This window comes from Nerophis lumbriciformis, linkage group LG27, assembly GCF_033978685.3.
Source record: "Nerophis lumbriciformis linkage group LG27, RoL_Nlum_v2.1, whole genome shotgun sequence".
Classification (NCBI taxonomy): domain Eukaryota; kingdom Metazoa; phylum Chordata; class Actinopteri; order Syngnathiformes; family Syngnathidae; genus Nerophis; species Nerophis lumbriciformis.
In genome coordinates this window covers 17,275,764-17,295,679 of record NC_084574.2, presented here as the reverse complement: position 1 = coordinate 17,295,679, position 19,916 = coordinate 17,275,764, and the positions used below count along the sequence as shown (strand labels likewise).

Genomic DNA, 19,916 nt, shown 5'->3' with positions numbered 1-19,916 from the left:
ATAGATATACCACACAAGGTGGCAGTAAATATTTAAATAATGAACAAAGCAAAATATGTTCTAGACCACAAATCACTTTATATTCTCTGTTGCTCACTTGTGTTACCACATCTGAGTTATTGTGTAGAAATATGGGGAAATTAGGGCTGGTCGATATATCGCGGGTTTGTCTCTGCGATATAGAAAATGACTATATCGTGATATTTGAGTATACGTTCTCACGCAGTTGCTTTTAGCTGCGGGCATTACACTACAGGCTCTTCCCACTCCTTCTTGTGTCTCCTTCTCACAGAGACATAAAGCAAGCGCACCTTCTTACATACGTCACATACATATACGCCCTCGCGGAGCAGAGAGGTAGCGGCATGGGTAACGTTAGCTGTGGTGCGAGTGGTAATACGAGAGAAAGAAGATGTAAATCTGGTAACAAATGAAGGAAGAATTAATTCCCAAGAAAAACAGCAGGGGTCTATCGTCTGGCGGTGGTTTGGCTTCAAGCGGGAATATGTCGAACAGACAACCGTAATTTGTGAAGTGTGGGGCAAAATTTGTTAGTAAATATATCGTCCATCAGAATTTGTTATTGGCTCAGGCCTAGTTGTACAGGTACGTGCATACAAGTGTTTTAAGTTAGATTTTCTCTAAGGTTATATTTCTTGGGAAGCAGGTTATAGATTTCTCTATTAATTTTAGCTGTTTGCAAATGCAGCATATCATTGAATTTAAAGGTTTGATTAAATAAATAAAGGGTTTGTATGTTCTCTATATCCAACCCGATGTATTATTCTGCCTGACCTTTTTTGTAACACAATTAGTGAATGAAGTGTGCTTTTTAAATTATTTCCCCTAGGGCTGAGCGATATGGCTTTTTATACATCGAGTATATCGATATATCGTCCAGCCCTAGATTGAAGTCAGATTGCGTGCACAGCAAACTTGAAGAGATTGGATTCGACAAACAAATCTGAATCAGACATCCTATCCTGCAGTGTGAACATAGCCATAGTCTGAATTGAATACTTTGCATTCTAATTTATTGAGCTGAACTTGCATTGTTTTTTGTGACAACGTTCTCCTCATATTGTTTCTTCTGTCATAGTTGGGCGAAATGGATCAGGAAAAAGTAACTTTTTCTATGGTAAGTGAGCCCCCATGAAATGTTTCTGAACAACAACATACCGTAATTCGGTTCTTTCATTTGGAGGCAACTGTTCACTCTTTTTTTGTTGTCCTTTTTGTTGTCCTCCTCAGCCATTCAGTTTGTGCTCAGTGATGAGTTCAGCCATCTTCGACCTGAACAGCGCTTGGCCTTGCTCCATGTAAGTACCTGCAAGCTCTGTCACAATTTTAAACATTTATTTGTATAAGTACATCAATTATATCCCTCCATGATGTATCTGTAGGAGGGAACTGGGCCTCGTGTTATTTCTGCATTTGTGGAAATTATATTTGACAACTCTGACAACCGTCTACCGGTAAGACAGACAAACGTTCTGTGTTGTTTTTCCCTGCTTGTGCATCCAACGAATTATATGCAGTATATCATACAAATTCAAGTTAGAAATGTATTACTGTTTGGGTTAGACCAGGACTCACAAGCCATTTCTCCTTAAGATCTAATTTGCATAGTTAGTTCCTTCCTTAAACTCAAAACCCTACACATTATATGATGTATCACAACAGAACATTGCCATATTCTATATATACTTTTACGGAAGCACCATTTTTTTTTCAAGCCATTGCGGATAACTTTCTGCATCTCAAGGCCGAAATCTTATTTATTATAGCTATTATTTTTTACATTTTGATTTCACTGTAGTTTGTGCACATCTGGAGGTAAGAAAGACTCAAATGAAGTAGGGCTGGGGCAATTTGTCAATAGGGAAGTAACGATAAATAGTATAATGATGAACTGCAGTAAAACTTCCCACGGTTAGTATTCTCGTTTTAAATTAAAATGATTGTAAAACTGTGATTGATAACACTTGGATAAACTCACGTGCTGTTGACACTGTTCATTAACTGGAAAAGCAAACTAGTACTAGCTAGCTTGAATGCTTACATGAATAAAAGAGATATTAAACTATTTCCCCTTTAAAAGCATTTCACAATCTAAACTTGAATAAACACTTTACTGTTTGAGCAACTAAGATATTCAATTGTGCACGTAAAACCCTACAGGCTGCGCTCTCTTCGACAGAGAGATATTGAAGCAATATGACAACATGAAGTGAATTTGCGTGGTGTCACTGTCGGACGTGACGCACCCAAAACAGGTTTTTCCTTTAACATGGAAATAAACAATAAACTTTTACAAATTCAAACGGAAGAAGATAAACATATTCAAACACTCAAATAAAAAGTACCGGTAGTCAATGTCATCGGTGATGTACAGTAAATATGTTGACGTTGCATATTTTGCGTCACAGAGAAAAAAATGTCACCAGTGGTGTTCCTTTTATTCAGCCACTCATTAATGTTCGCCAATTCGCCACGGCAAAATTTAAAACTGAAAATGAGGGTATTTTACTTGACCATGTATATATGGATACATACAGTATAGCCCAGGCGTCGGCAAACCCAAAATGTTGAAAGAGCCGTACTAGGCCAAAAATACAAAAAAAATCTGTCTGGAGCCGGAAAAAATTAAATCTCTACATAAGTCTTACAATAAAGGCAACACGTGATGTTGAAATTTAATATTTATTCTACACATTTTTGCAACATTGGAATACATTCGTAAAATGGAGGCTTTTCAGAGGGTGAGATTACTCCTGAAAAATGCTGGCTTACAATGGCAAAAAGGTATTGATTTGTGTCAAGTTAAAGGAAACGGCAGGCTGTCTTCTTCTAATGGATTCATTACAATCTTTGCAAGCTGGGTAACATTTGCTGCGGTCTATAAGGGAGACAAACAACTGTCAGAAATGCAGCCAAAATTACATACTAGAATAGAATAGAAAGTACTTTGTGATCCCTGTGGGAAATTCAGCACCCAGTTCGCTCACAATAGACAATAAACATTTAGGTATTTTTACATGTGAATAATATAAATACAGTCTATTATACAGCATTATTCACATGTGAAAAACATAACAGTCTATTATACAGCATTATTCACATGTGAATAATATAAATACAGTCTATTATACATTTAAGTACGGTAGTCAAAAAGGAACATATGCATTATACAGTCTGATGGCTGTCGGTATGAAGGACTTCCTGTGTTGTTTCGTGTTGCATTTTGGGAGTCAGAGCCTTCCACTGAACGTGCTCATTCTCTCCGCCAGGTCCGAGTATAGTGGGTGGGAGGTGTTGTCCATAATGGCTAGGAGCTTTGCTAGATTTCTCCTCTCTGACACCACCGCCAGAGAGTCTAGCTCCACTCTCACCACGTTACTGGCCTTCCTTACCAACTTGTCCAGCCTGTTTGCGTCCCCCCTCTCAGTCCGCTAGGGCTGCAACTAACGACTATTTTGATAGTTGATTAGTTAACGATTATTTTAACAATTAGTCCACTAATCGGATAATAAAGCGGACACATATTTAATGGCTGTAAGTTTTTCATCGACTTCTAAATGCTGCTCATTCAGCTGTTACAAAAATGTTAATGCCTAATAAAATGTTGTCCATTTAAAATAAATAAAAGGCAAAGTGCTAAAAAAACAGTACTTTTTAGAGGCAGTATAGTACCGAATATGATTCATTAGTATCGCGGTATAGTATCGAATATGATTCATTAGTATCGCGGTACTATACTAATACCGGTATACCGTACAACCCGAGCCGCAACACACGGCTATTCCCGCTTCACACCACAGCCCAACCGACGCAGCCCTTAAAATAGAGTTGCGCAATTATGGCCAAAATAATAATTGCAATGATTTTCATTAATATTGAAATCACAATTAATAATCAAGATTATTCACAACGTTATGTAAAACATTTTTATTGCACTTATTATTTTAAACATCTGTGAACTTGGCTTTAATTTCTCAATAAAACTTAAAATAAAAGTAATTACCGTATTTTTCGGACTATAAATCGACGTTTTTTTCATATTTTGGCCGTGGGTGCGACGTATACTCCGGAGCGACTTATGTGTGAAATTAATAACATATTACCGTAAAATATCAAATAATATTATTTATCTCATTCGCGTGAGCGATGAAGCAAATGTCCGCAATCGTCACACACACGTCAGCAATCGTCACTCACACGCCAACCAATAGGAATTTGGCGGGGGCGGGTCATGGCAGAAGTGCATTGTGCGCTTTGGAATGCTAACTGCTGTATGCTATACGCTACTGCCGGAGCTATTAAAATGGATTACATCAACAATCGCGGTAACTTATAAAAACTGAGAAGGACTGAACTAAAATGGCACCGAAAAGGAAATCATATACTGTAGATTACAAGCTGAACGTAGTGAAATATGCACCAGAAAACGGCGATCGAGCAGCAGAAAGAATGGACGCTAGCGGGGCGCATACCAGGAGCGACACCGAGGAGGAAGATTTCATGGGATTTAGCGATCGGGAGTGACAGATTGTTTGGTAAACGTATAGCATGTTCTATATGTTATAGTTATTTGAATGACTCTTGCCATGATGTGTTGGTTAACATACCAGGCACGTTCTCAGTTAATGCGTCATATGGCATACACTTATTCAGCCTGTTGTTCACTATTCTTTATTTATCTTAAATTGCCTTTCAAATGTCTATTCTTGGTGTTGGGTTTTATCAAATAAATTTCCCCCAAAAATGCGACTTATACTCCAGTGCGACGTATATATGTTTTTTTTCTTCTTTATTGTGCATTTTCGGCCGGTGCGACGTATACCCCGGAGCGACTTATAGTCCGAAAAATACGGTAATCAGTAATAAAATAAAATGTACAAAAGACAAAGGGCTGACTTAAAAATTGATATGCCATTGCGGAGTGTGATCAATTAGTGCAAACAAGTGAAAAAATAAGATTACGCACAAAAGGCACACATTACAAAGAATACAGTGTGCTGCTCAGAGTATATAAATGTAGGACACATTTCTTTAGCCAAATAAAACATTACTACATACTGTGTTTTGCCGTGTCTTAGCGGTGAATGGATATGGGGTCTCTAGGTGCATGATTGACATTACGGTAGTTTTAGTCTGTACTTTTTGTTGCTATTAGTCAGGGATTTGCGCGTGTGGCAGGCTCTGTGAGCAACCATCATTGTATTTGAAGTGTTAGCTTTATGTCGCTGGCAAACGGGCAAAACCTTACCATATATGGGGATATCACAAATTAGAAAAACTTCAAATTGAGCAAATTCCAAATGGTTCGTTTGGAGGAAAAGGCAAGAGTGTGTTATAAACATCTTCGCCATGCCTTCATGGTTTAAAATTTTTGGGACTTATACAGATCCCAAATACAGAACAGGTACCAATAGGTAAGAAAAGTTGATACAGATCCCAAGTACAGAACAGGTACGAATAGGTGAGAAAAGTTTTGCATAAATCGTTCCCTTTAAAGCAGAACCAGACAACGAGGAGTCTAAAAGTAATGATAATCATTTTTATAAAAGTGTCATGTAGGTGCACACGCATGTGTAAAAAAAAATGGTTCAAGAGAATTGCAATGTCAATTCTAAGCAAGAAAAATCGTGACTCAATGATTTTTTTGATTTTTTTCATGCAGCTATATAACACATTAATATCAAGTTGTAACAACAAAATATGGTTTTGACATTAGTTTATTTTGCACATGCATACAGTTACAATATGGTATGTATTTCCAGTTTCTCATTCCTATATTTTCTAAAAGAAGTAGGAAGCAGCACAGTTTATTTAATCCTACCCTCTTTTCGTTTTATAGCAATTTCTAACATCTTTCGTTGTAATTATTGATTGTTTTTATTAAGTTCTCATAAATGAAAGTTATTTGTAAGGTTAAATAAGTCTAAATTGTCACCTTCACTGTGTGTTGTCCTACTTCTTACGACTTTTTTTCATAAAAGGCATGTCCCCTAAATTGGAAAATCAATTTGGTGTTAAAAAAATGTGATAATGTGGATGCAGGATAAGATGTCATAAGCAGCCATTTGTGATTGTGTCGACCCCCCCAGATTGACAAAGAGGAAGTCTCCCTTCGTCGTGTCATCGGTGCAAAGAAGGACCAGTATTTTTTGGACAAGAAGATGGTGACGTAAGTGTTACTGCATAGCAACTGGCCATGTCCTAATCACAGGAAATAGTGAGTCAGTGAATTCATGTAATCACATGTTTGATGGTGTCTGTGATTGGTGCAGCAAGAATGATGTGATGAACCTTCTGGAAAGTGCTGGCTTCTCCCGCTGTAACCCCTACTACATTGTCAAGCAGGGCAAGGTGATCAAACTTGAACGTGTTTTAATGCATCATAAGTATTGTTACTTTGTAAAAATCAGTAAGTCATCAGATGTGAGATTCGATAAAATAATGACAGGCACAAAATATGTAATGTTGTACTTGACAAATCTTTATCATATCTGACCCAGATCAACCAAATGGCCACCGCTCCTGACTCCCAGCGTCTGAAACTATTGAGAGAGGTAGCAGGAACACGAGTGTATGATGAACGCAAAGAGGAGAGTATTTCACTCATGAAGGAAACAGGTGGGTTCCAAGCCATGATATAACAACACACTGTCTCCCATTGTGTTGCTTTGGTGCAGAGAGGGGGGTCAGATTGACAATACTGGAGGCATAATAAGCTGTTTTGACACAATCCAATTTTGTCACCAATAAAAATGACACTATACTGTAGTTTCTTAGATAATTATGCCACTTAATCAGTTACCCTGTTTGTGTCCCTTTAGCAGTAAATATTAATAATGATAATGATTGTGTTCATCAGAGGGAAAGAGGGAAAAGATCAATGAACTGTTGAAGTACATTGAGGAGCGTCTGCACACTCTGGAAGATGAGAAAGAGGAGCTTGCTCAATACCAAAAGTGGGACAAGATGAGAAGGGCCCTTGAGTACACCATCTACAACCAGGAGCTCAATGAAACCCGTGCTAAACTGGACGAGGTCATTGTTGTTAAAATATTACCTCCATTCCGGATCACTTCTAGAGTTCTTTCCTTGCTTATTTGAATATTTAGAAGTCATCAAAATTACAACTTCTGTTGTACCAAATCCCAACATATAGTCATGTTTTTGTGTTGTTTTTTTCAGCTGTCCTCCAAGAGAGAGACATGTGGTGATAAATCCAGACAGCTACGTGATGCTCAGCAAGATGCCAGAGACAAAGTAGAGGTAAAAAATTAAATAATAGAAACGACTGTAATGTAACCGTGAATGTTAATTGATGTCCTTCCCATTCCATTCCCGTTTTTCCTTTTGAGTTAGTGACAATTTACCAAAACTTTGTACATGTGTGTCTAAATTTATAAATATGTTTTGATAGTTGGTATTGTTTGCAGAAATGTTGTGCCAGCAACTTTGTGTCAGTGTTTGTACGAATAGATAAATATTATCAGGTTCCCAATAATATTTAAATTGTTTAAAAGATGTCCCCTGGGCAAGGGATGTCCCGATCCAGGTTTTTGCACTTCCGATCCGATACCGATGTTGTTTTTGCACTTCCATTCCGATACCGATATTGACCGATACCGATACTGACCGATAATGGCCTATCAGAGCATGTATTAAAGTTTAAAGTTATTTAGCCTACTTAGTTGTCAGAATCATGTTGAAAAGGGTTTTAGTACTCTTGATAACAACTAACCAGCTGAATTAGGTGAGTTTGAATAATACACAATGGTTGGTAACAAGAAACTGACCTGTTTATTCAAGGATAAACACAAAATAGACAAAATTATACATGACAAACAGAAATGGCATCATTGAAACAAGGGCTGGGCGATATGGCCTTTTTTTAATATTGCGATATTTTAAGGCCATATTGCGATACACGATATATATCTCGATATTTTGCCTTAGCCTTGAATGAACACTTGATGCATATAATCACATCAGTATGATGATTCTATGTGTTTTGATTGATTGATTGAGACTTGTATTAGTAGGTTGCACAGTGAAGTACATATTCCGTACAATTGACCACTAAATGGTAACACCCGAATAAGTTTTTCAACTTGTTTAAGTCGGGGTCCACTTAAATTGATTCATGATACAGATATATACTATCAGATATATACTATCATCATAATACAGTCATCACACAAGATAATCACATTGAATTATTTACATTATTTATAATCCAGGGTGTGGAGGGGGGCGCCGGATGTAAGTGTCAAAAAGACAACTAAAAGAGTTTGATATGAGAATAAATCTAAAGTTAAAATATAGGGTAGAAATGCACCCATTTGCAGGAAATGTAGTCTTGATTTTCAAAATGTTCTTTCAAGGCTTGCATGTCTACATTAAAACATTCTTCTTCATACTGCATTAATATATGCTACTTTTAAACTTTCATGCAGAGGGAGAAATCACAACTAAAAAAAATCACTATTTTTTTCATACGGTGTTGATGTGGATATGTTTGCCTCGGCATTTTGATGGTGTGGACGTGTGGCACCGAATGGAGATAAGCGTCTCGACAGACCTTACAATATTTGAACAATGATGACGAAAACTGTTTTCTCTGTCATGTCTGTGTGTCGAAAATTGTTATGCGCTTATTTTTTTTATTTGATTTTGTGCGTGGCATAGATTTGCCGTGCGCAGAGGACGCTTGAGCAGGCGCGCACCTTAGCGCCTGCGCTAGCATCACAGCTAATGTTAGCCATGCTGCTACCTCGCTCTCTGCTGGGAGAGGGCGTATACGTATGTGACGTATGACGTGACAGTATGTGACGTGTGTAAGAAGGTGCGCTTGCTGTCTGTGAGAGGGAGACACAGGAAAGAGTGAGAAGAGCCTGTCGTGTAATGCCAGCAGCTAAAAGCAACTGTGTGAGAATCCACAGACCTGTGGATGTGTTGAAGGTGTGCCGGAAAATGCGGAACGGAAATTAGGGAGCAGCAGAAAAGTGGAATGAATTATTTAAATCGGTGCGTTGGAAAACACGGACCGAATTTTTTTTAAACTGGATCTGGATCGGCATTTTCCCATGCCTTGCCGATACGCATTTTTTTGCAAATATCGGCGGCCGATCCGTTCCAAATATCGGATCGGGACATCCCTTCCCTGGGGTAGCATGTCAGAAAATAACCGAGAACTGCTGAATTAACCAATCAACAAACTGTCATTGGGTGTAGTTCACACTCTTGAGTTTAAAGAACAGTTTTAAACAGTAGGAGAGAAAAAAACACGCCAAATGTTTGCTTTGTTGGGTTGGTGGCAGAAGCATCTAACGCTGGCAGTCCTACAACCATCTGGTGACGCTCTTAACGAGTTTATTTTATCATGCTCAATGTTTTAAATGCTTTACAAAGTTATTAAAATTATACAGAAAAACTTTTTGGCTTGGTAAATAACAATGTATGATATAATCATATTTTGTGAACGATACTCAATCCCTACAAAAAACACTGACAATTTTTTGGCCACATTAATTTATAATAATTAAGTACCTTCCTAAAAAGTCAACTGAAGTTAAACTCATATGAATGAATTGAATAGCATTAACTGCTCCTCTAACTGCCCTTGTGTAGGAGACAGAGCGTGTTGTGCGAGAATTAAAATCCAAGATCTCGGCCATGAAGGAAGAGAGGGAGCAATTGTCGGCTGAGCGCCAGGAGCAGATTAAACAGAGGACCAAACTAGAGCTGAAGGCCAAGGACCTGCAGGATGAGCTGGCAGGCAACAGCGAACAGAGGGTATGGAAGCCTCCCATCTGCGTCACTGTGCTCACTATCAACACTCGCTTCCCTTGCATCGCTGCATGTGTACCCCCTACTCACAGCCCCATCACGTGCACAATTGTTCATCTTTTATTTGTTTGCCTCAGCTACAATTGCATGTAGACATTTGTCTTTGTTATTCCAATGAGATATCTCGGTAATTAGATTATGTAACAAATTTCTTGGCATCTAATTTTCTTCTTTAATGATAATAACCATTAACGCTCGTAATGAAATCAGTTCTATTGCAAAAAGAAGGCTCTTCTTGTGTTGCTATTTGTGATTTAAGAGACCGAAGCAGCAGCCTGCATAATCAAACTATACATATTTTATTGGCATGGGTTTATGTTTGCAGAGCTGGTATGACTCACTGTCCGTATGGTCTCATATTTACAGTGTACTTGTGTGCACGTGTGAGTATGACGATCATACACAGCAGCTTTATTGGCTCAGTTTTTGTGAACACCATGATGGGTCCCAGGCAGACTGCTGGCTTAGAATCTGCCAAATGTTATTTGAGCAAATGGAAAAGTGCCGTCACTATCTGTAGCCTTAATGATTATTTGAGGGTTGACCAACTTAATGTTTCACTTTTCCCAAGTCTACAAAGATTCTATTTTCAGCATTTGATAGTCATGTGAAGCTAGAAGAAAGTATGCAAAGCCAAATGCAACCCATTATTTCAGTCCTACTGCTTTTGAATTGTAGCTGCATCGTTTAAAATACCTCAACATATATTGACAGATTGTGCACAGTGAACTCATCCTGATTCATACTGCTCAAAAAATAGCCATGCATGCATGTGGGATATTGTTTTTGTAATTACTCTTTTTCCCTTTTTCTTTAATTCATTATTTAACTTGTGTTTTAAAACGATGCACTCCACTAGAAACGCCTTTTGAAAGAGCGTCAGAAGTTGCTGGAGAAAATCGAGGAGAAACAAAAAGAACTACAGGAGACGGAGCCAAAATTCAATATGGTGAAAGAAAAAGAAGAGCGGGGTATCTCCAGGTAGAGATGACTCACTCACAGCTTTAGTTCCCCAAGCAACAGGGGAGCAGCCCTAGTTTCAAGAGTTAGTCATCTAATAATTGTATTTTGACAGTGGCAGTGGGAGGTCATTAGGTGGGTGCATAATGTTATTATATACACTTACATCTATAAATACACTCCCGTACCTTTGATATTTTTATGGAAAAGTATATTTTCTACATGCCAAGGCTTTTTTCTAGTATTACCATTGGAGAATATGGACATTCTTGATTTCAAATGACTACCAATTGTCAACATGATAATGCATTTGTATCTAATACATTTGACTTACGATATAATCAATTAGTGATTTCTGTTTGGTGAGATGATGTTTTGTCTCCTGACAATATTTTCTAGACTGGCCCAGGCTACTCAAGAGAGGACAGACTTGTATGCCAAGCAGGGCCGTGGCAGTCAGTTCACCTCCAAAGAGGAAAGGGATAAATGGATAAAGAAAGAGCTGAAGTCGCTAGACCAGGCCATTAATGATAAAAAAAGGCAGATTGCAGCCATCAACAAAGATCTGGAGGACACAGAGACCAACAAAGAGAAAAACCTGGAACAGTATAGTGTAAGTATATTGTAGTAATGGTACTTTTTGCATGTTGTAAAAATGTCTAAGCGGAAATAACATACATTGTATTAAGAGGTGGGGGGGGGATAGAATAACTTTACCACAAAAACTTCTTTCCACGTCTTTTTTAAATATAAGGAGTGCAACAATACAATGTCACAACGATCCGATTCAGAGTTTGTGGTGAACGATACAATCTGAAACGATTCAGTAATTTATTTAGCAAAAAAAAAATTGTGTTTGTAAAATAAATATTGGATACTAGGCTCTGCAAGTGAAGTTTCCTGTATTCCTGTTATATCTTGTAAGGGAGTTGGATATCAATGAATTATGGATACGGGCAATACAAAGGTCCTGAGTAGTCCTGGGTTCAATCCCGGGCTCGGGCTCTTTCTGTGTGGAGTTTGCATGTTCTCCCCGTGACTGCGTGGGTTCCCTCCGGGTACTCCGGCTTCCTCCCACCACCAAAAACATGCACCTGGGGATAGGTTGATTGGCAACACTAAATTAGCCCTAGTGTGTTGAGTGTGAATGTTGTCTGTGTTGGCCCTGCGATGAGGTGGCGACTTGTCCAGGGTGTACCCCGCCTTCCGCCAGAATGCAGCTGAGATAGGCTCCAGCACCCCCCGCGACCCTGAAAGGGACAAGCGGTAGAAAATGGATGGATGGCAAGTAAACACAAAAATAATGGCCAATGCATTTACATCTTATGTGAATAAAATGCAACCAACACTTCAGTTTGAATTAACAAGAGGAAATATTTTCTGCTCACATTTTCAACATTCAAGCAACTTTCAATAAAAGTATAGTAACCAACATTTTAAGAGTACATTTTCCTGCTAAATAAAGTTCCCCGACCCGGGCATACAGTATCTGTTCTCCGCCCCGGCGTTGCCGATGCGTGCCAATTGTGCGGAAGCATGTATTCCGCCTCATTCCTGTTGGTGTTGGCCCCTCGCTTCCTAATTGTCATAGCCTCCTTGATCCATTTCTTCTATTTATTTTTGATGAAATACATTTTCATGTCGTGTTCCGAAAATGGGTGCCTCGCCATAACTTGCTACGCTGTCACTTCTGTTGTCGATCGCATATTTTTTTTGGCTTAAAATTGAGGCATTATGTTATTGTTGTAGTCGTTTTTGTTTTGGATTTTGCAATTGTGCTGTAGCTGAAAGTTTTTGTGTTGTAATTTATTCAATAGTCTTGTGATGTTTGCGTTTGTTCTAACCTTTTTCGGCTACCGTAGGTATCCGCCATTGTTTTGATGACGCCACAGATGGCCAGACACTTAACGGCCCATAACTTGCTACGCTGTCACTTCTGTTGTCGATCGCGTATTTTTTGGTTTAAAATTGAGGCATTATGTTATTGTTGTGTCGTTTTTGTTTTGGATTTTGAAATTGTGCTGTAGCTGAAAGTTTTTGTGTTGTAATTTATTCAATAGTCTTGTGATATTTGCGTTTGTTCTAACCTTTTTCGGCTACCATAGGTATCCGCCATTGTTTTGATGACGCCACAGATGGCCAGACACTTAACGGCCCATAACTTGCTACGCTGTCACTTCTGTTGTCGATCGCGTATTTTTTGGTTTAAAATTGAGGCATTATGTTATTGTTGTGTCGTTTTTGTTTTGGATTTTGCAATTGTGCTGTAGCTGAAAGTTTTTGTGTTGTAATTTATTCAATAGTCTTGTGATATTTGCGTTTGTTCTAACCTTTTTCGGCTACCATAGGTATCCGCCATTGTTTTGATGACGCCACAGATGGCCAGACAGACTAAACGGTTAACGTCCTCATTGTTAAAAGTGCTATACTTCATATTAAATTTGCCGTTCTTACATTTTCCTTTTTCCAGTATTGATAAAATCAATCGATTTAAACAATTTTGGCTCGATACAATATATCGATCAATCAAATATGAATATGTAATGTTTATTTTTTCCTTACAAAATAAATCAATGATTTAAACAAATGAAAATTTTTTCCTTGTCACACTTTTATTTGTCTCTGCAGAAACTTGATCAAGATCTAAATGAGGTCAAGACCCGAGTTGAGGAGTTGGACAAAAAGTACTACGAAGTGAAGAACCGGAAGGACGAACTGCAGAGTGAAAGAAAGTAAGTATCAGTCTTAAATTTTTGTAAAAAATACCCCATTACGCAATTGTTTCAAAAGACAAAACCATAAAAAATGTAGGCACAGGGTGAAAACATGCTATAATAACTGCATTATTAGAGGCACATCATTATAAATCATCCATAGCTAGTATTTTGTAATACAACAGTTTACACATTTTTTTTGTTTGTTTTGTTCTGCAATAACACCCTTATGACTGTTTTGGAACAATAGATTAATTTACTTCTTTGTGTCTATCTAGCTTCCACACCAGTGTTTTACACTTGCTTCCTTGATATGCCTTTACCCGATTGGCCTTTCAGTATCCTTGCTTTAGGTGTGACTTAAGTGTAACAATGTGCGATATTGTGTGTCTGCCCAGCTACCTGTGGCGTGAGGAGAATGCAGAGCAGCAAGCCCTGGCAGCCAAGCGTGAGGACCTGGAGAAGAAACAGCAGCTCCTTCGAGCAGCCACCGGCAAGGTCTGTCTGTGACTTGCATAACAGCTCTACAGGGTTTTGCGCCTGTAGCGGTCCTTTCTCGACATGCATCTTTTAAACCTTTTCAAATGCACGAACATTCGAAGGCATCGTGTGAAATTGGCAAATGGCAAAAAAATCAAACGGCACAATGTCAAAATAGTTATTATGTAATCATTAATCCCCTTTACTATAGACTTCAAATTTGTCTTGCTGCCTTATTCAGTTACTGTAATTACCCTGCGTGTTGGTCAGCCTAATCCCTGTCGAATAGTGACTGAACAAAAAAGATGCCATGTGATTTCATGGACAAACTCCCTGTTGCGACTGACCCATGTTGTTTCTGCTTTTAAACTACCCATCCTGTTGTCACATTTTTAATATAAATGTATCAATGTTATCTTCCCTCCAGGCTATCCTGAATGGCAGCGACAGCATCAACAAAGTCCTTGAACATTTTCGCCGCAAGGGCATCAACCAGCACGTGATCAATGGTTACCACGGCATTGTCATGAATAACTTCGAGTGCGAGCCTGCCTTTTACACTTGTGTGGAGGTGACTGCTGGTACCAGGTGGGGATTGCTTTTGTTCTTATTTTTGGCTTTCTTTATATTCTTAAGAAAACAACACCTCATCTGGTTTAACTATAACAATATCTGTTAATGAAGCCCTCATTCATTAGGTGTTTGGCTTTCTTTATATTCTTAAGGAAACAACACCTCATCTGGTTTAACTATAACAATATCTGTTTATGAAGCCCTCATTCATTAGGTTAGGGGTCGGCAACCCAAAATGTTGAAAGCGCCATATTGGTCCAAAAAAAATACAGGAGCCGCAAATAATTAAAAGCCTTTTGTCTTATGACAGTAACATATGATGTAAGTGCAAATAATTAAAAGCATTATGTCTTATGACGGCGACGTATGATGAAAGTGCAAATAATTAAAAGCCTTATATATGTCCTAAGGCAACATATGTCTATATTAGCTATATTAGTTTGAAAGCTCTTATCTGTTAGGCAGGTGCGGTATTTGGATTTTATGTTTGAGAATATCTGCTTGCACAGGTAGTTTTTGTTTGCAATAGCCACCTGCATGACACCGTGCTGAAAGAAACGTGTATCGCAGGCTAACGCAAATCTTCATTGACAGCAATGTTGAAATGTAGTATTTATTCTGCACATTTATACAACATTGGTAAAATGGCGGCTTCTCAGAGGGTAAGATAACTCCTGGTAATTACTGCCTTGAGTTACCAAAGGTATAGAAAGGGATTGCATTATACATTTTGAAAAATAATTGATCATGCACAATATTCGATGCACTTAATTAAATGGAGTCTGTCGTTTATTTCAATGTTTTATTTTGTAATGCATGTTTTCATGTTCAGACTCTTCTACCACATCGTGGAGACGGATGAAGTCAGCACCAAAATATTGATGGAGTTCAACAAGATGAATTTGCCTGGGGAAGTCACATTCCTGCCGCTAAGCAAGCTGGATGTCAGGGACACTGCCTACCCGGAGACCAACGTAAGCATTATTATACTTTTTAGTGTTCTAATGAGGTTTTTTTAGGCATATGATTGACATAAAAAAATGACTAGCATGTACTTTTGTTGTCACTAAATATCTATTCAACACTATCCTGTCATTAAATCCTATTTGACCCTATCGTATGTAGTGCATTTACCCCATGTTTATACATTCTTGTATTACTATCGTATCAGGATGCCATTCCGATGATCAGCAAGCTGCGATACAGCACCAACTTTGACAAGGCCTTTAAGCATGTGTTTGGGAAGACCCTGATATGCCGCAGCATGGAAGTTTCAACACAACTGGCCAGAGCATTCACCATGGACTGTATCACGCTAGAAGGTAATTTTTACATCACTTCCACGATGGGGGAGGATTCCCTTGTCCTAGAAAACCTAATTGACCAATTTTCCTGAAAAAAGTTAATTGTCCAAAAATTAAGGCTACATTATCCTGGAATACTGATATGACACAAAAGCACACTCTATGGTGGTAAAATAAGTGGTAAAAGGTAAACAGGATTAATACGGAAAAACATAATTTTATTGTTTTTATATTGCAATTGTTCTTTATATTTATTTTTACTATTTTACTTGTTGTGGTTTATTTGTTACTAATTTATATCCGTTTTTTAAAACTATATTTAAATATTTTCTAAGTAATTGATCGTGTTATCAATCGTGATTACAATATCAAAATAATCGTGATTATTTTTGCCATAATCCTCCAGCCCTATCTTTTAGAATATTTTCTAAGTAATTGATCGTGTTATCAATCGTGATTACAATATCAAAATAATCATGATTATTTTTGTCATAATCCTCCAGCCCTATCTTTTAGAATATTTTCTAAGTAATTGATCGTGTTATCAATCGTGATTACAATATCAAAATAATCATGATTATTTTTGCCATAATCCTCCAGCCCTATAGTATTTGGCGTGATTTATCTTCTTGGAATTGCAAATGTATGCAAAGTCTACTATATAATACTATCAATGAGACTTAAACTAGACAGTTATTTTCAGCTCATTGTTAAACGGCAAATACAAAAATTATATTAAAACATGTGAACACACACAAAAGTGTATGGCACCGGTACTTGTAATGTGAACCGTACCTACTACCCTTATCTGAAAATATATTAATCCTCACCTGACTTGAGTGATTTAATAAAATCATGTGCATGCATGCCTGTTGTCACCTTATCTTCACATATCACTTGTTTGTCGTCCTCACAGCACCCCACGTTAACAGCCAATCAAATATACATTTATAGTTGGAACAGTTCTGCACCCCAGTGCTTCCAATTGATTTTGTAGTTAGATTTGGATATTTTTCAGAACCTGCTAAGGTAGTTGCACCAAGGCACAGTTCTAGCCCCCATGTCGCGAGTATTGATCCGCCCGTGTAAGTTTTCCCGTGGCCACAGGTTCATCTCTGCTCTGCTAAGTGAGTACAGTTATAGTGGGCTTAACGTATCTACAATGTATTAGCATATGACGTGATAACTTGTCTCTGTGGTGGCTGAATAATGACTTGGAAGGGAGAAAGTCCAAGAAAATGTATTTTGTGGAAGGAGTTTTGGCGGCGTGGCTCGGTCGGTAGAGCTACCGTGCCAGCAACTTGAGGGTTCCAGGTTGGATTCAGGCTTCTGACATCCTCGTCACACCCCTCGTGTTCTTGGGCAAGACACTTACCCACCTGCTCCCAGTGCCACCCACACTGGTTTAAATGTAGCTTGAAGGTGTAAATAATGGGTTTCACTATGTAAAGGGCTTTGAGTCACTAGAGAAAAAGTGCTTTGTAAATATAATTTACTTCACAACACTGTGGGAGAATAATGACGTGATGGTCATAAAAACAATGAAAATTATTCCAGTTCAGAAGAAGAAGAAAAAAATGGCGCCTGATTAAATCGTGTTGTTTTATAGCAAAGCATTGCCTACATTATCTTTCTCAGGTGTATAAGAAAATGACATTTGTGTGACTTTGTAGGTGACCAGGTGAGTCACCGAGGAGCCTTAACAGGCGGCTATTACGATACCAGAAAGTCTCGCCTGGAGTTGCAGAAAGACATGAGGAAGGCTGAGGAAGAGCTGGGTGAGCTGGAGGCCAAACTCAATGAGAATCTGCGCAGGAACATTGAACATATCCTTTTTTTGTTGGTACAGCTCATCCTTATTTTTCAGACAGGTAGTTTTGCTTTCCCAATTATTAAACTGCCCCTTGAATAGTGTTCTATAGGGACATGTCCTCCAATGTGCTCTTGTACCTGCAGTCTAGAACTTAAAACTGCTGCACTTTTGCTGGCCTTTTCATTTAAAAAATGGTTGCCCCCAAAGCCGGACTGCGCATATACAAAATTGGAGACATGTTTCATACTTAATATTTTTGAAGACAGTCACTTTTGCTTAGGCCTGATGTACATTTGTTGTGGTAAATCGGGCAACGTACTGTACGTGTATGTGCGCACATCTCCTGGTCATGTATATGTGCAAGTCGGCAGGTGAAAAAGGACCAATCAGCAGGTGGCGTGACCTCATCCTTCTCTACCGCAGTGGTGAGTCACAGTTGACATCAATTATTTAAAAGCCTATTGTGGTCCACTCTGCACCTCTGCACCGTTGATGAGCATGAGATTACACTGATTCATCCCACCCGTCACTTATTTAGGTTTTGCTGAGAGCACAACAGCACAGCGCACTTAAAAGCAGGGATATTCAACTACATATTGAAGAGGGCTGCAGTTTCCAGAGCTGAAAGGCTCGGGCCTGACGTACACAATCTCATCGAAATTTGGATCTTTCGTCGGAAAGTGCCCCTGAAGGTCATATTCCATCGAGACTGCGTTTACTTCATTGTAAAGTAAACACATCGGCTTTCCTACTGCACTGTCAATTAATCCATACATTGTTGTTCAGTCGCTGTTGAAATGCTGACTTTTGTTTTTTTTGGTCGAATGTTCCATTTTTGGTTTGAATGAGTACACTTCTACTCAGCCCACTGCTGCTTCATTGTGACACACATGGTGGGAGTTCTGCATACATGAGCAACCCTCGTTTGGTTGGTTTCTTCAAGCCTATTTGGGTGATGTTTGGTGGGCCAAATGAAAAGCTTTGGCGGGCTGGATTTTGTCCACCAGCCTCCAGTTGAATAGGCCTACTTTAGAGGAACTCATGTTGATATTGTTTAAAACCTCAAGCACTAATTCTTTTAGCCTTGTTTATGTAGTGTAATTGTGTTTGGTATCAGTGTGCTATCACATTTTGCACTTATTTCAATATCTTGTTTTCAGTAAGGGTAATGTGGACAAGACTACACTACTTATTAATAAATCAATTAATCCTCCAGCTCATTGATTTGCCTGTTAATAGAGTTCATTAAAACCTCCAAGTGGATTGTAGCAGTCATGACCAATCAATAGTGCTGTCTATTCAATTAACGGTACCTACGGCTGAGATTGTTCAGACTGGTTTTCTTTCATTTGTATTTCAATGCTTTTTGTTTTCAGTCTATTTGTGTTAATCTATGTTGCTCACAATTATGTCATGTACCGGTAGTTTCACTGTACTTCGAAAGTATTTTTTTAAAACACACCAGTAAACACTTTTCTATTGTGGCAACTTCCTTAACATCTGCTTCCACGTATCAACAATGAGATTGACCAACTGATGAACCAGATGCAGCAGATTGAGACCCAACAGAGGAAGTTCAAGGCTTCCCGGGATAGTATTCTTTCTGAGATGAAGATGCTGAAAGAGAAGAGGCAACAATCTGAGAAGACGTTCATGCCAAAGGTGACCAAGTGTTAAATATTTTCTGTTTTTCATTGACTACAGAATTAGCACCAATTGGGGATGCAACGATTAACTGGTTGACTAATAACCGCGATTAAAATTGACACATTAGCTTAAAAATGGCAGCAGGACGAAGCAGCAAATTGTTCCAACCCCAAAAAAGACTTAAGACTGCAGCATGGAAACATTTTTGGGAGGCAAAAGATGCCATTGAAGACGATGGCTTATCTATTTGAAAAGCTTGCCAAAAAAAGTTGCGGCTATAAAGTCTAATAGGTCCAACATGGTGCATTGTTTGCGGGATCTCCAGTAAGACATAAGAAAAGCGTTAATTACGTTAGTTGCAAGTTACTTAATGAAGAATTAAGTTTGTTAGGAATTACATATACCTGTAAATGTGTCACTTACAATCAGCAACATGGCGTAGAATCAGTTCAGTGTAAACAAACAGCAACAGGTACCCCTGTCAAGGTCTTCAATCAGTGACCATTATGTGTTAGATTGCTGCTTCCTGTCTGTGTTGTCTAAACTACTGTATAGGCATTG

At 38.5% G+C, this 19,916-nt stretch overlaps 1 protein-coding gene across 1 annotated transcript in view; it reads left to right on the top strand.

Annotated features, from left to right (window-relative positions):
* The window catches only part of smc3 (structural maintenance of chromosomes 3), a 45,182-nt gene that overhangs the window by 6,172 nt on the left and 19,094 nt on the right, over positions 1–19,916 (top strand). Inside the window, exons 3-20 of the mRNA XM_072916385.1 lie at positions 1,100–1,138; positions 1,252–1,319; positions 1,404–1,475; positions 6,111–6,190; positions 6,294–6,372; positions 6,522–6,639; positions 6,881–7,056; positions 7,204–7,284; positions 9,646–9,810; positions 10,724–10,845; positions 11,224–11,437; positions 13,453–13,556; positions 13,937–14,036; positions 14,446–14,606; positions 15,424–15,565; positions 15,763–15,913; positions 17,569–17,721; positions 19,219–19,370. Coding sequence (XP_072772486.1) covers positions 1,100–1,138; positions 1,252–1,319; positions 1,404–1,475; positions 6,111–6,190; positions 6,294–6,372; positions 6,522–6,639; positions 6,881–7,056; positions 7,204–7,284; positions 9,646–9,810; positions 10,724–10,845; positions 11,224–11,437; positions 13,453–13,556; positions 13,937–14,036; positions 14,446–14,606; positions 15,424–15,565; positions 15,763–15,913; positions 17,569–17,721; positions 19,219–19,370 — 2,177 coding nt within the window. The remainder of the gene's footprint in view (positions 1–1,099; positions 1,139–1,251; positions 1,320–1,403; positions 1,476–6,110; positions 6,191–6,293; positions 6,373–6,521; positions 6,640–6,880; positions 7,057–7,203; positions 7,285–9,645; positions 9,811–10,723; positions 10,846–11,223; positions 11,438–13,452; positions 13,557–13,936; positions 14,037–14,445; positions 14,607–15,423; positions 15,566–15,762; positions 15,914–17,568; positions 17,722–19,218; positions 19,371–19,916) is intronic.